Source organism: Zeus faber, assembly GCF_960531495.2.
Source record: "Zeus faber genome assembly, chromosome: 5".
NCBI lineage: Eukaryota > Metazoa > Chordata > Actinopteri > Zeiformes > Zeidae > Zeus > Zeus faber.
In genome coordinates this window covers 14588474-14604836 of record NC_137192.1, presented here as the reverse complement: position 1 = coordinate 14604836, position 16363 = coordinate 14588474, and the positions used below count along the sequence as shown (strand labels likewise).

The window sequence follows — 16363 nt, the reverse complement described above, 5'->3', positions numbered from 1 at the left end:
ATATATTTTGGATCATACACACACACACACACACACACACACACACACACACACACACACATATATATATATATATATATATATATATATATATATATATATATATATATATATACACACACACATACACGCGCACACACACACACACACACATATATATATATATATATATAAAAAGGGGGACAGAGGGAGAATGTGTATATGAAAGTATATACACTTGCAAATACAATGTAGCCATAAATAATATAGGAATGTAATGAATTCATTGAACTACATTAGTTACAAATAATAAACAGGATTATACCGACAAAGAAAGCACGATGACGAAGGGACTCACAAAGACACAGACGACTCAGCACTTGCTCACACACCAGCCTTCCCTCCTGCAATTGATTTGGACGCTCAATACATCCCAGAACCACAATTCCTCTGCGCATCGTGGTGGGATTCAATTTGATAGAAATAAGGCTACATTTTACATTTCTGGTCCAAATTTCCTCCGCCTCAATTAGTCTAATATTTGAATAATCCAAATACACTCAGAAGTATTTACTTCTAGTTCAGTGATCTTTATGTCATCTGGTCAGTAAAACGTAAATAGCGTAACGCTGATTAGAGCCTTGAAAAGCGACAATGGTTAACTAAATGATGACGCAATGTAGGCAGCCAGGGGAACTTTAAAAATCCAACTGTGTTATGGCAGAAGGGCTACACTCCAACACGCTCTCCTCAAGCCCAACCCTCGCTGTGGCGAGGTACAAGGCTCGTGATTTTGCTTTGCACGTTTACATTCTGGAACCAAGACCGTTTCCTTGGAAGACACACAGCGACACAAGCCGAGGAGAAACACAGGACACGCGTTCTTAGAAACAGACCTGACGAAGGGAGAGAGGAGCGCCAAAAACAAGAGTCCACGCGTGCGGCGGCCGGAACCCAAAGCAAGACAACCAACCTTAGGGTCGAGACTTAGAAACAGGCTTCATTGGTCAATAGGCTGGAGGGTCAGTGTTAATCAGTCTGAACACAAGCGTCACACAACACACACTTCTCCCACATAATTTAGAATGTAAAATTATCAAAATTCAGCAGAGCACAAATTACACTTCACAGAGAAAAAAAAAAATCAAGAGGGCACAAATAAATTAATAAAATATAATTACATTTTTCAGAATTTATAATAGTTACAACTCAACTTGGTCCCTGTTTAATGTACAAAATTGTTTCCATTCGGGTTATGACAAAAAAGATTGTAGCATATTGTACAGGGTTTATAAAGCCCATTCATCACATCCTCAAGGCATGTTTCACGACATCCAACTAATAAAGGAAGGAACCTCTGTATGTATCTATGTCTGTATGTCCTTCGATTACCTCAACAACCGTTCATCTGGCCTACTTCACACTCGGCGGGTGAATTGCTGGGGACCCGAGAACGTACAGTGTCAATTTGGAAACGCGTAATATTAATAAAACTCGTAATCCGCTCTGTGCAGCAGCACTTACGTCCGCAGCGCAGCCCGTTCCGAAAAGTGTGGTAGGGGTTGGCGACTGCGCAAAATTTGAAAAAACCCAATATATTAAATCAGCATGGTCACAATATTGGGAATAATGTCCACTGTTTTTTTTTATTGTGTTACTGAACATTTTGTGATTAACACTGAAAGTCCCTCAATTCTAATATGCAGTTATGTAACATGAATATCACAACCACAATGACTTCAAAAAAAAGCTACGACTAAACACAGCATTCTGATGTTACTTTACTTACTTATATGAGGTAGCTGAATACCGTCGTGGCTAAATGCGAATATTAAAGTGTAAATGCGTGGATGGTGAGGGGTTATTTTTGTGAAACTTAATCAAGTCTGACACATTATTACAACCAACTCAAGGTCCTTTTAACCTTCTATTATGATATATTATATAAAATTGGTCATTGTGTGGTTTGTGATCTGCTTTAAAATAAATTAAATATACATTGGCAATGGAAAAACCTAATATTGAAATCAAATTTTCCAACAATGATCTACCAAAAATATATTCCCATAAGAAGCTCACCTGATTAAATAGAGCCGTTTGTAACCGGAGCAGTAGTTCAGAAAAATGTCAATTGTTATTGTGTCGGGAAACATGCCACAAGTCAGTCAGGAATTTGATCAGTAAACTCTGTTTCAAATTAATTATTACCAGAAAGATACCCGGCAAACAAATCAAATCCAAATGCAATTTCGATTTTGATCCCTGCCATTTGGAAAAACAATAAAAAAGGACAAAGTTTTCCTAAAAGGAGAGGATACCTTCCTTTTCTTTATGGAAATGGAAACCAGTAAATCACACGTAATGAGCAGTTAGGTGAGCCACGCACACTATTACATTTTAGTCATTGTGGGGAAACTGACAATAATTGATAAGTAGTTCTAAGGCTATGTTCAATAACTCACCACTTTTCAATCGACGTACATGTGACTATAAAGGCTCCAGTACACATAGACAAGTGGATAGCGATGAGAAGCTCGAGAATATAAACATATGGCAAAGTCCATGAGGAGTAACAGAATCTGACTAACAGTGAGCAACCTAAACAGCAGACTAGTCCTGTGGCAAAGTTATTTCCAAATACAGAGGATATCAACAGGGACAACCCAGCAATATCCAAAAATCCAGGGGCTTCGGTCGAGCTCAAGCCCCGACAGCAGATCACTTCCCTGCAAAGTCGATCCCGCTGCGACCCGCCTCGGCATCCACCAGGGAGGAGGCGAAAGCCGACTGGACTATCTGAAAGCCGAAGGACTCCAGCAGAGACATGTTCTGTTGAGGGGAAAAGGGAGAAGTCAGGGTGGGCGTCAGCTCCACCAGGCTGGACCCCGTCCCTGCTTGGCCTCGCTGGGCCTTATGTACTCTGTGCTGGTGCTTGTTGAGGTAGGACTTTGTGCGGAAGGCCTGCCCACAGATGCCGCAGATAAACTTCTTCTCGGGATCCGTTTTGGCTTTAGCGCCCGCCGGAGAACCCAGCGTCCCGGCAGCGTCGCCGTTACAGACCAAAGTGGGCATCTCAAGCTCCTCCCCGTCGGGCTTGTGCGGAGACTTGAGCTCGTCGCTGTTGGACAGTTCCCCGAACGAAGGGTCCGATTCCTCGGATTCCAGGTGAGGGCATTTTTCAGAATTCTCCTGTCCCTCTGCGTTTGAATACAGCGGTGGCGAGAGGGACGGACAGAGTGAGAGGGGAAGAAACGGGAGAAAAGGGAACAACAATATGAGAGAAAGAAACAGAAAGGGGGGGAAAACAAGCCTCAAATTAGTTCAAAGCAATACAAATTAGGAACCAGTAATACAAAACAGTTTGTCCACAACAGCTTGAAGTCGGTAGAGGGCTGTCACCTGAGCGTTTGAAGTTCAGAGCGCCGGCATAATGCCAAAGAGGCTCCACCAAACAGTGGATGCAGAAAAATTTAACTACTTTTATAACTGATTTGAAATATTTTGTTTTTTTAAACCTTCTGCGATCGGACAACCCCCCCTGACAACCAACAAATTAGGTGTGGAGTTCTAAGAAGTAGAATTTGCAGCTCCAATCAGTCGTCTCAAGCCATTTTGGTTGACAGTACAATACAGTGTGCAGCTCCGTGCTGTACTCATCCAATCGGTGGGCGGTTAGCATCCTGCCCTCTCCCACCCTCCTGCTGGACGGTACTGACCTGCCAGAGGCCCATGGAAGGGGAAGCCAGGCGCCCCGCCAGAGCAACATTCCCAGAAATATGGAACCCCACCTGGCCTCCCCAAGAGCCGCTCAGGCTGCAGGCTCATGGCTGGAGGGCCAGGCTGGGGGAGAAATGGGGGTCCAGAGAGCCCATGAAAGCGACCCTCTGCCTCAGGTAAGGCGACAAGCAGTTGGCGACTGGCGCACAGGTCTACGCCGCACCCGGCCAGAGAGAGAGGAAGGGGAGGGACAGATATAACAAGCCAGGAGAAACCATATAGACAGAATTACCCGATTTAATCACTATGTTATGCAATACTGTCTAAAAACAAAGGCAGGCCAAGCAAGCACCAACCGTTTACCTATTCGATTTAGTTCATGCTTACTAGCATCGGACTGCTTTAACTGGACAGGTAATGAATGAAATGTTTTCCTTGACAACTTGCCCTTCCAGCAGATTTCAAAGACCTCAAGTGATTAACATAAGTTGCTTCCGTGCATGTTAAAAGCAGAACCTTCAAGTCAAGCATATCATTGTCAAATGTGTTTGGTAATGGTGATGCACGGAGCTCTATGACTACCGATCCACCTTTAACAAACTAGTCCCAATATTTTAGAATAAAATTAATTCACCTATTAAAAGGCATTAAAAAGGTCGAATGATACATCCACAATCGCACAACATTGAGCCAAGTCCCAATTTTTCTTCACACTGTTAAAGACGAGGTCAAATATTTTATTTTCTATTCAAACTGACTTCATGACTATAAATTAAGTTGCTCAAACCATGACAAACACTAGTGCTGAGTTGGGAACTCAAGGTGAAATATCTGGAATGGAGTTGTCAAGTCTTTTTCTTTGCATTTAGTGGATATTTATATTAGTTGGAATATATTAGTCAGCCACAGTATAACCAGGGGCCTAACTCTTACTCATTGAGGAATATATATATATATATATATATATATATATATATATATATATATATATATATATATATATATATATATATATATATATATATATATTCAAATATTATTTATTTGCACCATAAATAAGAAATACACAAACAGTGCGGATTATTTTACGATACCTAAAGTAGTTCACCTTAGTATTTCACATTTTAATATTTCAGATCCTTCATAAGCATCAAGCAACTGTGCCAAGCAACAGATCTCACGTACGTGTCTTATCATGGCCTTCTTTACATTAAAAATGCTGAATCTAAACTCAGCTCAAACCAACAAATGCCACAGATCTGGATTTAGCTGCAGTTACGTCACTTATTCCATTGTCATTTCTGTTTCACATGCAATGTGAGATTTGCAAACACCGGATTATGAATTCCAATAAAAATTGGACCGTGCCCAATTCCATGTATCCATCGTGTAAAATATGCTCAACAAAAAAACAAGTGTGACTCCATGTGTTCCTGCTTTGCCAATGGCCAACACTTTGATATAGAGAAATGTTTAACAAACCAACGCCAACATTGGCATCCTAGATTATACCAGTATTCGGTAGTTCATTTAAGCCTTTTAAATGAGGGGTGGCTTATATAACAGCTTGCTATGAAAATTTGATTGCAGTAAATCTGAATAGAGGTTAATTTTGGGTACTAAGCTGTTTTTTTCGTGCAGAGCGTGGCTTGCAAATTAGTAACCAAGTTGATGCTTTTCAAATGTTTAAAAAAAGAAAAAGAAAAAAAAAAAAGGGGGTGGTTGGGGGGGAACAATTAAAATAAATACAATTAATCGGTGCAAATAGTGGAAGCAACGACAAGCACAGGACAATCATGCAAGATCAGTGCACAGGGTTCCCACTTTAAATGGAAGGCAAACTTCTGGGACTTGTCTGTGACTTGTCGCGACCAAAAGTTGTCCAACGAAAAAGTTAGTTTTACTCGATGCACACGACGTGGCCAAAACGATGTGATCAACCTTTCCAATGGCGCCATTCACCCATTTCAGCGCCACTCATTGCTGACCAGTTCATACAATCACAGTCACGCAATCTCCACCGGTAAACACCGGCAACAGAATGGGCCGGAGTTTACCCAAAACAGGAGGTTTGTCAAACCTCTGCCCAGGTAGGTTCCCCAGTCCACTGGAAGTGTCCTGATTGTGACCGGAAACGTGGTCGGCTACACAAGCTCATAGAGCGCGTCGCCCGACTACTAAAGGGCACAACAATCATCCGTCCCCGGTTACACTCCGTAAATTGAGACTGCTTCTTTCAGACAAGTGCTACAGAAAGTGAAAACCGCGAGTGGTGGAACACTCACCACGCTCTCTGGCACGATCAATCAGCCCAGCAGCTGGGAGCCGGATTTGGCGGACGCCAGGAGAACACCACCCACTGACTCCATCTTGAAGCCCATGGTTTCGGAAATAAGATGTTTGACGAGCGCGCGTCTTCACGGTTTTGGCAGAGTAGCGTACACGTGATCGGTAACTCCGCGTTGACATGTTCCAACCGACGCGGACCCATGGAGAATTGCAAAATGCAGATGCAAAAAAATGGCAACTATCAAAGTTCCACGACCCTCTTCTGACTTTTCGCCGCCTGGCATTGAATTCATTGAATTCAACGTAAGACCTGTGGGAACCCGGAGTGCACTGCTGACCACGTGGTGGGGTACAAGCCACGCAGAAACAGACACCGATTCAAAAATTGCCATGGCCATGCACGACAGACAGAAAAAAAAACCCAGCCTTGGACACTGTAGTTCCTACGTGAGTCCTAACTGCGGCATTTCAAACTCAGTTTAAGATGAATTGTGGCCCCAGAAAGTAATAGCTACACTTTTTTTTTTAAAACACTGCCTTTGCTAATTTCTGCAATTTTGAGGTCAATCAATGGATCTGTTGGGGTGCCCTCCGACTCCAGCTTCTCCACAATGGCACTCCCCAAAACGCAACACAGAGAGGAGTTTGCAAGTATTTGAACAGTGACAAACCTTTTTTGTTTTGTGGTCCTGTACTCCAGCACATGGGGTTGGACACAAGTCTTCAGTTCTGGTTCGGTGCCGTGTGCCCCTTCTTGTCGCCATCAGCGCATAAACCGTATGTTCAATCCAACTCTGATTTCGAGACGGAGTTGGCCCTGAAGGACTCCTTGGTTGCTACGGCCTCCGTTTGAAGTCACTGTGGGGTCGCTGTGCTGAGGCGTTCTAACCGCGCCGCAGCAGATGTTTCAGTTCAGTACGAGTACAAGTACTAACACGAGCCCCACCATGTTTTACAGCTGTAGCAGCAGGTTGTCGGGCCAACCCGTCTCGGGCAGCCGTCTTGCTGAGGCGTAACCAGGGGTGCGCATCATGTTGCCCACTCTTTCAGGTCATGGGACTCATTTCTGCCTACATTCTGGGGGCGTTCCCTTGATCCGGCGCGTCACGTGAGGCTCCGACCAGATAGATTTGTTTCGATTTTTCGATTTCGTCTCGCGACGACCTGTTTTACTCGCGTTGGCACGTCTTTGGACATCAGGTTGCGAGACGTTGCAACCCACTCCGAATGCAAATTCTCAACCTAGAAATCAACTCTTAACCTTTTTTTTTTTTTTTAAGCTTTCTTGTACATTAACTACCAATCCCATGAGATAAATGGCCAACAATTATTTCCACTCTCCTAAAATGGAGGTATAATACAATTGTTATACAGCTCACCTAATGCTGACAAGTTAAAGCAGCGTATATAGTTTAACCTCATAGTCATTGTTTCATTTCAAAATATAATGCGTTGGGAGTGCAGGACCAAAACAACAAATATTGTGTCACTATTGCATCTTGCGGGCTGGCATTCGGCAGTCTTCGGCCTCATCATTAAAAAAATAAATTAAAAAAATAATTAAATGTCTTTCACATCAAGACTGGAGGAGTACGTTTCATTAAGCGTCAGTTATACAATGCTAATGTGAAACGCTTTCCTATGAAGAGACGGCACTGTCAGTTAACAAAAAAAAATGTGTGACACTCAGATGACACCTTGAAGCTGCATAATGGGAAAAGCAGAGGCACAAAGTGTGGCAGCAGAGGCTGATGTATGCTTATGTTAAGATGCAGACAAAGATGCAACAGCGCCCCCCTCCCCCCGCCCCACAACGAAGGAAGCAGAGCAAATGAACGGCGGAAACATGACCATGACGGTATCGGGGTGGGGGCGGCCGGCTGCTTGCCTTCCACTGAGCACTGGCGTCCCGAGAGGTAAGGGTTGCCGTTGTGCATCTGCGGTTCCCCCCTTGGCTCTGCGAAGGAGTGCACTGCGGAGGGGGGAGGCAGTGACGAACCGTGGTGTGCTTTTATGTGAACCTTAAGGTAGGACGCGGTGGAGAAACCTGAGACCAGGAGAAGAACAAAAAAAACAAAACAAAAAAAACAAACAAAAAAAAAAAAACACAGGGCAGTTGTTGGAAACTGGAGGCCTTGGCCGCGTGAGGAGGGCCTTGTGTAAATAAAGGCGTTGGGAGAGGCCCCACAGCACCGCTCTACCCCGTGGCAGCTTTCGTTGTAACGATATCGATAAACGGAAAATTTAGTCAGAACCAAGTCCAACGGGAGATTTTTACGATTAGCGTCAACATGTTACATTTCCAAAGCCAAACGTGATGTCTCCACTACAGCTGCACAGAGTGCCTGTCTTGAAGAAACACGATTTGCTTTTATCTGTGCAACCCGACCATGCGCTTGGAGAACTATAAACTTTCACTCGACACGTTGCAGGCCCTTTTGCCCCACGAAAAGCCCAAAAAAGAAAATCGAAATGTTTTACTTGTAATTCAAGTCACTATTTTTTTTTTTAAGTGCAACTTCAAGGGCGTTATGCCTCATGTGAGAAGATTACTGTCAACAAAACTCAGCTGGCTGAACTGGCAACCCTACAGCACCAACAAGGGGAGGTTCACAGGCGACGCACAGCTGACAATGAGTCATGGACGAATGTTTATGCATCAAAAATAGTGAAGAATATAGCTGCATTTAAAACAACCGAGGTCTCTTTTCTATGACGTCATGCAGATGCATCGCTTAAAAACACTCAAGCTTTTGAGATTCCGGAATGTGTATTTCCCTAACTTCACATGAGCTAGGCTAGCTGATCCCCTCTGCAGCCTTGCATTGAGCTAACACAGTTAGCATGCAGTCCGCCGCCATCCCAGCTCTGGAAGCACGGGGATGAAATTACTGTTGACCTCGTTGCCCGAATCTGAGAAAGAGTATCCCTTTAAAGTGAATTCTCTGCTAGACAACCAAGCGTATAAGAATTTGAAGGAAAGATTTGATGAAAATGCATGCATAATGTACATTGCTCATAATGTACATGGCTGTATTTGGACAGTAGAATGCAGTGCACTTGCAGAGATGACCTATTTTGGCAATCATTGCATTTTAAATGTGAGCGTGAGATTAGCATTTGGAGTTTCATGAATTAATATATGCATTCAAATGGATTTAAACCTCAGTGTCATTTACATTCAGCAACGTGACCAATGCCGCGCTTCCAAAATGTGAGCTTCAGATTAAAAAGGACAGGCCCATTTGGGGCCTGGTATAGGAGTTTGATTCCACCGTTGTTGATTTTGACTGGTATATCTATGTTTGAAATGGTGTCATCCTGAAAACAGCACATTGATGCTCTGCTCTTAAAATTCAAATGCAGATTTGATATGTCATTGATTCACCAAAAGCTTCGAGCTCACAGTGCAGGACGTAAGGCCTATGTGAGGGGTTACCTTTGTTGCAAATACCACAGTAGTTATGGGTTCCTTCACTGTGTTTCTTGAGGTGGTCCGTCATATATGCAGCCCGTAGAAATTTGCCACAGACTTTGCAGGGGATTTTGTCCTCGTGGCAAGCAAGGTGTGATCGCAAGCGATCTCGTGTAGCAAAAGAGGCATTACAAATCTGAAAGAACAAAAATGTCAATACCCGTCTCATGTACGAGCGATTCAAAACTATCACGAGGCGGGTTTTGTAACCCGACTTTGACAACCATTATTGCATTGTAAAAAAAAAATAATAATAATTAAAACACAACGTTCCAAAATATAAACGTATTCATATAAGTGGCTTATCACCTGGCACTTGTGAGGTCTCTCCGATGTGTGAACCTGCTTAATATGTCCATTCAGATGGTCTGGCCTGGAGAGAAAAGGAAAACATGCGTCAATACCAAGCATTTCTCCCATGGTTTGGCTATCGTGTCGTCTGGTTAAACGTGTCTTTCTAGCGAGGTCTTCAGTCCCCATCCCAAGAGGAGAGGCCTTACGCAGCGAGCGTTAGATTTGAATCCATGCCCTGACGCACAACACCTTCCGCCAATCAGATTAAAGAAAGGCGGGACACGACGACAGCGTAACATGATCTCTTTTATTCGGGTTCAAACCCCGAAGGGGTAGGACCCCATTGTTTTCTTGCCGCTAGATTATTCTTCTTCTTTGTTGTCTAACGCCGCAGCTCAAATTGTGGTAAGCTGGAACGAGCCAGAAACATGAAACTTGGCCCAATAACGGAAAATGATGCGCAAATGCTTCCCAAGAAACAGGGGCCCAATCGGCTGGAGGGTGGCACTGTAAATAAGGCCCAAAAGCCCAATTTTGGAAAGGCCGCACCGTTCACGCTGTGACTCCGACTGAGTAGAAATGTGACAGACAAGTCTAGCTCAATGTGCTCGACTCAAACTTTTGTCATTCCATTTTAGGGGACTTTTACGCCACCGCATGCATTGTGTATATATTTTCTACTCGACAGTGTTGCATGAATGCCATCTATTTTCTGCTACAATAAGTTGTTTATACAAGCATTTTTGTAAAGGAGGTTTGGAGGAAACCATTAGGCCAATCAAATCAGGCCCATGAACACTTGCGTTGTCGGTCCCAATTTGATTAGAGGTGAATGCATTCAGTCAAGAGGCTAAAACATTAGCGGCAAATAGGAGGTTAATGCATTCAAGGCGAGTTCCGTTTTCATGCAGTTTCTTTACGTTTTGTACTTTACTAACATCATTTTACTGGAGTAGAATGTCAGACTCATCCAGAGTACACTTATGAGGCTTTACATGTCTAAAATACCATTTCCAACACTAGTCAGGCTAAATGGTTGTACATTTCAAAAATAAGGCAAATTAGAAACACTTGACAAGCAGATTTCATGGTCAATGAAAGTTCCCGTTTTATCTAGATACTTGAATGTGAATCGGGTTTGCATTCCATAAGCTATACATGCTTAATCGGACAAGGAGATCGAAGTACAGAGTCAAGCCTTAAAAGGCCCATTCTGTCATTTGAAAACAGCACCCTCTACTCCCCATCCACCCCAGGGCCCTTAATCAGGGGATGGAGCTCTGTGGAGGAGTAACCAACCAGAGCTCAGAGGGAGAGCTGGCTAGACAACAAACAAGACACTAGTGTGCATGAGTTTACATTAAACCTGCAAGCAAGCGTCAATCTACAAGTACAAAAAGCCCAAAACTGTGCAGGACCAAAGGTATTCTTACTAAGATTGGAAGGGCTTTTGAAAAGTGGAGTTTAAAGCATGAAAGAATTAGAGTGATACCGAGCTGGCAAAGCGTGTTGTACTAGTAAGTAACATCCATTAGTATAAGAAACCGGGTGCAAATGAACGCACTGTCACGTGTGTGGTAATATTCTGCACAAACACAGAAGTCGGCAATTAATGATTGGGCGTTTAATATTTTGAATTAAGTATCATTTGTCTCACGTTTTTGCACCACGTTCCAAAAACTAAAGCAAAATGACTACACATGTAGTTTGACCAAAAGAGGCAGCAGTACAGACAACGTTAAATAGTCCAAATAAGGCAAATATATATCAGTTTTACTGAACATTTTATTTATTAATTCTATGTGCTTTTATAAATTAACTGAATCCCAGCCCCCATCCCGTCCCAAAAAAAAAGATAATAAAATGATCTAGAGCAGTGCTTTTGCCCCAGTGACTAGTTGGTTGGAAGAGTGCAAGTAAAAAAAAAAAAAAATAAAAAAAAAATAAAAGTAAGAAAGGCACACCAACATTTGCCGCTTCCCCCCTGGGAACTTCCTGAAATGCACCAGCCAAGCACATCTAGTTGGGGGCTTCTCACCGTACAGAACATTAGAGCGCACTCTGCATCGCTCCACTACTAAACACTTTGACTTGCTGCAGTCCTTTGGCAGTGCAGCTCGGCTAGAGGGCGGCACTGTAAATAATGCCCCAAAGCGCAATTTTGGAAAGGCCGCGCCCCTCACGCTGTGACCACGACTGAGTAGAAATTTGACCGACAAGTCTAGCTCAATGTGCCCGACGAAAAAACGGACCGCCTTGATGGATTTTTAGTACAGGTACTCCTCACTTGACGACCAAGTTCTGTTCCCACAACCAGGTCGTTAAACAAAGTGGTGGATAAGCGGGGACCTGTGATGGGTGGCCATTTTGAACGCTAGTGTAGTGAATACTGACAGACTACGGGAACGACACTGAGAATGGTGATGAGATGTTTACAGTGTATATAGTTTATATAGTATATAAAGGGAAATGCGTGATGAGATGCTTGACGTTGAGACGCTGTGGTATTGTACGCAGCGTACAATACCGCCTGGTCAGAGAGCTGGTACTAAGTCCAAACGGCTGTTAAGCAGGTAGGTCGTTCAGTGAGGAGTACCTGTATTGTGAATAGACTTTTCTGGATTTTGACTGTATCAACACCAAATTCGGTATACAGCATTGTGGGACTGAGATGAGACACATTTGTTATAAATGAACAAGATCGCATATTTGCTGTTGAGGACGGCGGTGTTTGCCGGCACATAGCCGACTGTACCTGAGGAAATAAGGAAGCTGAACAACGGAGGAGGGTCGAGGGGCAGCACGAGGATGACGCTCAAGACCCACCAGCCAGGGCCGATCTGGGCAGAGCCAGTTCCACATGTCCCCAGCTCCACCAACAACTCTCCGCTCCATTTTCCCTCTCCTTCCCCCAGCCCTGTTCTACCACAGGTCCAACACCCCCCACTCCTTATATTGGCCTTATACCGCTTCCATCTACAGCCCCCTCCTCTGTTTCCTTTTCATTCACACTCTGGCGCCCCCTGGGGACAGCTCGGTGCCCTTCCTCTTCACCCTCTATACCCGTGGCTTCTTCCACAATCCAGACACTTGCAGAAGTTCTCTGCCGAGCGGTAGAGAGGGATGAATCATGAAGGAGGGGAGCAGAGGGATGGCGCACAGCGTTGTTGAGTAGTGCAAGCAGAACCACTTAGTGCTAAACATCAGCGATGCAAAGGAGATGGTGGTGGAGTTAAGCCGGACGAAGGCCCCCTGATCCCCAGTCTTCATCCGGGGAAGGAAGGTCAGAACCATTAGTACCTGGAAGTTTGTCGATTCAAAGGCTTAATGTCCACGGCCTATTTTTTTTTTTTATTGTTTTAATTTTTATTATTTTATTATTACTTGCCTTTATGTTCCGATATGTGCTGCTATTACACCTTAATTATATCACCGGAAATGAATACAGTACAAATCTATGAGCTTCATTTTTAGGCTGCAAGCAAACACCATTATACAAGATTACACAGGGATTAATATGCCAGCAGCCATCATCAACATTCACCACTACATTGTCTCTCCAAAAAGTGATCTCTGTCAGACCATATTCATTTCTCCACAGTCTGTGCAGTTGATTATGGGTGGAAAACAACACTGACTTCTCCTTTCTCTCTGAAAGAAGTATCGTTGTGAACTTCTCTGTAACATTATAATGACAGGCTCAATTTCCCCAACGAGTGCCTTGTTCACAATGTTATGGAAGCCAACGTCTATTTATTTATTTGAATTAAAGCGTTTAAGTGTGAAATCGCATTCTATCACAGCCAGCTGCTGCACCAAACTGAAAAGCCCATTTTATTTTAAAAGAACCGCTTCTGTTGTCATCGGGGGGGGGGGTCGAGGAAAGGGTTGTTAAAGGTGATTTCTGCACGCAACGACATTTGCGCTGGTTTCCCCGGTTCCAAACAGCATTTTGTTCAAACAACGACGTTAAAACGTTCCTTTTTTTTTTTTTTTTTTTTAAACGCAGAAGTAGGAGACGAATGAAAAGATGACTGTTGTTGGTGCGGATCAACGTCTCTCCCTTCACCGCAGCGATCTAAGCAAACGCAAAAACAACAAAGCAGCGGCGCTGTCACAGAACGAGGCGCTCTCCCCGAGCAGGGACCGGCTCGGTTCACGGCCCCAACGCGCCGCGAAACGACCACTTTCGCCGGGAAACATTTCAACAAGGAGCGGCGGCGGAGGAGCGTCGAGATCGTTGTTTTTCTTTACTTTCCAAATGTGTCACCCTGTGCCCTCACCGAGGACGCGTTGTTCTAAAAGCAATAAATAAATAAATAAATAAAATACAAATTTAAAAAAATAATAATTAAGAAGGTTTGGACTTATTATTTCCCTGGTTTAACAATTTAAACAAAACAGCCGCGACGAGCTGCCGGTGAAGGCACCGGTTCAGTTATTGGGTTGTTTATTCCCATGCTGTAATAACTTAAAAATGGCCGATGACGTCACGCTGCTTTTGCAGTTCCGCAATAACGACGTCGGATAAAACCAATAAAAGTTTGTCGATATAATAGATCCTAGATCAAACTCTGACATTGTTGCGCCGCTTTTTCAAAGCTTCATATCTGTGTGATTTCAAGTTAGGGCATTTGGAGACTTTGACCCGCACATTGTGGTTAAGCAGTTTCTATAGCAACGCCCGCGGGGTTTACCTGGAGAAGCCTTTCCCGCAGCTCTGGCACACGTACGGCTTCCCCACGGAGCCGTCGTGGGAGCGCACATGGTACGACATCCTGTCCTTGCGTTTGAAGCGCAGCCCGCACACCGGGCAGGCGTACGGCTTCTCCCCGGAGTGGGAGAGCTTGTGGCGGTTCAGGTGGTACACGTCCCGGAAGACCTTCCCGCAGATGTCACAGCCGACGTGTCGCCGGGTCCTTTCGCGCTTGCTGCGGCCGTTGTCCGACAGCGCCGCGCCGTTGGGGTGGGACATCATCAGGCCCACGCCGCCCTCCGGGGACAGGCCGCGGAGGACGTGGTTCACGCCGCCGGCGGAGGCTCCGTGCTGGGCTTCGTGGTTCTTCAGCCTCGAGGCCTCCGTGAAGGCTTTCCCGCACGTCCCGCAGGGGAACAGCCCGCTGTCCTTTGGGGTGCTGTGGTTGAAGTGTATGGGCTCCATCACCGACGACTTCTTCGGTCTCCCCCTGCTCCTCTTCGACTCCGGGGAGCCCGGGTCGGCGTGAAGATACGCGCTCTCCGTTAGATCCGACGGCGACACGGGCGAGCGGTCCACGGGCTGGAGGATCGGCATGGAGGTGTCTGCGTCCTCCTCCAGAAGGACCAGCCCGGTGTTTTGGCTTCCGTCCACATGCGATTGTCCGTCGTTCGCAAAGGGCAGCCCGTTCGCCGTCACGCTCGCCCCGTTGACGCCGTCCTGTCGGGCCCCGGTAAAGCCCAGTTCCAGAGGAGGAGGCCCCCCTGCGGTCTGGAACAGACTGGCCTCGCCTCCCCGGGAGTTGGGGACCATTATCTGCACGTTGGACTGCTTGATCACCTCCTGACAGATCTCGATCACCGACCGCATCAGCAGAAACTTGGCGGCCGTCATCAGCTCCGGGAAGCACTCCAGCCGCACCACGATCCTGGACGTGTAGGCGAAGTCCAGGATGTCCTTAAACACCCTCGGGCTGATCGTATGCATCTCCAGCTCCTTGCCGTCCCCCGCGTCGCCCTGGCAGCCGAACACCGACTCGAAGTACTCGCTGCAGGCGGCCAGCACCGCTCTGTGCGCGGGGAAGCTCTCCTCCCCGACGCGGAGGATCACGTCGCAGAACCGGCCTCCATCTTTCCTCTGCGCGTTCAGATTGTGGAGCATCTCGGCGCTGTGCTTGCTCACCTGGTAGGTGTAGGAGGGGCTCCAGGACGGTTCCGCTGCTCTCTCCATGCCGAGTTCATCCAATATCATCGGTATTCGGGCGAAACGGAGGGAACTAACGGCGGCTGTAACGACACGACAGCCGCTCCCGACGGTGTAGCATCTGAACGCTAGCAGGGAAGATGGCAGCCCCCCAGCTTCCTGTCAACTTTGACCTCTGCTGCTTTAAGGGGTGGGGGTCGGATTTACCGCTTTGGTTTCGGCGCGGGGAGCGTCGACAACAGTGATCATATCCCCCCGATGCTCCGAAGGGGACGTGTTGACAGCCGTTGTGTGGAGGGCAGCGCAGGAGCCCGCGTTCGGTTCAACGAAGTGGCGTCGCCGTCTCTTCCTGGTCTGGTGTTAAAAAACCCCTCCCCCACCCTCCTCTCTTAAGGGTACACAGTGTTACTTACCCCTGCCCAGTGAATGCCTCACTGGGCAGGGGTAAGTAACTTTATACCCCTACCCACTACGGGTACAAAGTACAACTCAGGTATTCAAACTTTTGTCATTCCATTTTAGGGGACTTTTACGCCGCCGCATGCATTGTGTATATCTTTTCTACTCGACATAGTGTTGCATGAATGCCATCTATTTTCTGCTAAAATAAGTTGTTTATACAAGCATGTTTGTAAGTGAGGTTTGGAGGAAACCATTAGACCAATCAAATCAGGCCCATGAACACTTGCGTTGTCGGTCCCAATTTGATT

The 16363-nt window shown here is 45.6% G+C and overlaps 1 protein-coding gene across 2 annotated transcripts; it reads right to left on the bottom strand.

The window, feature by feature from the left end:
• Positions 1–116: 116 nt before the first annotated feature.
• Positions 117–15693, bottom strand: patz1 (POZ/BTB and AT hook containing zinc finger 1). 2 transcript variants are annotated; one of them, XM_080000348.1, is made up of 6 exons: positions 14452–15693; positions 9770–9833; positions 9425–9596; positions 7874–8032; positions 3696–3908; positions 117–3176 (listed from the first exon to the last, which is right to left on the bottom strand). In XM_080000348.1, the coding sequence occupies exons 1-6, from the start codon at positions 15678–15680 to the stop codon at positions 2698–2700; spliced, it is 2316 nt and encodes a 771-aa protein (XP_079856474.1). In that variant the 5' UTR covers positions 15681–15693; the 3' UTR covers positions 117–2697. The 2 variants fall into 2 exon arrangements, with proteins under 2 accessions (XP_079856474.1, XP_079856475.1); XM_080000349.1 differs by lacking the exons at positions 3696–3908; positions 7874–8032.
• Between the last annotated feature and the right edge of the window lie 670 nt (positions 15694–16363).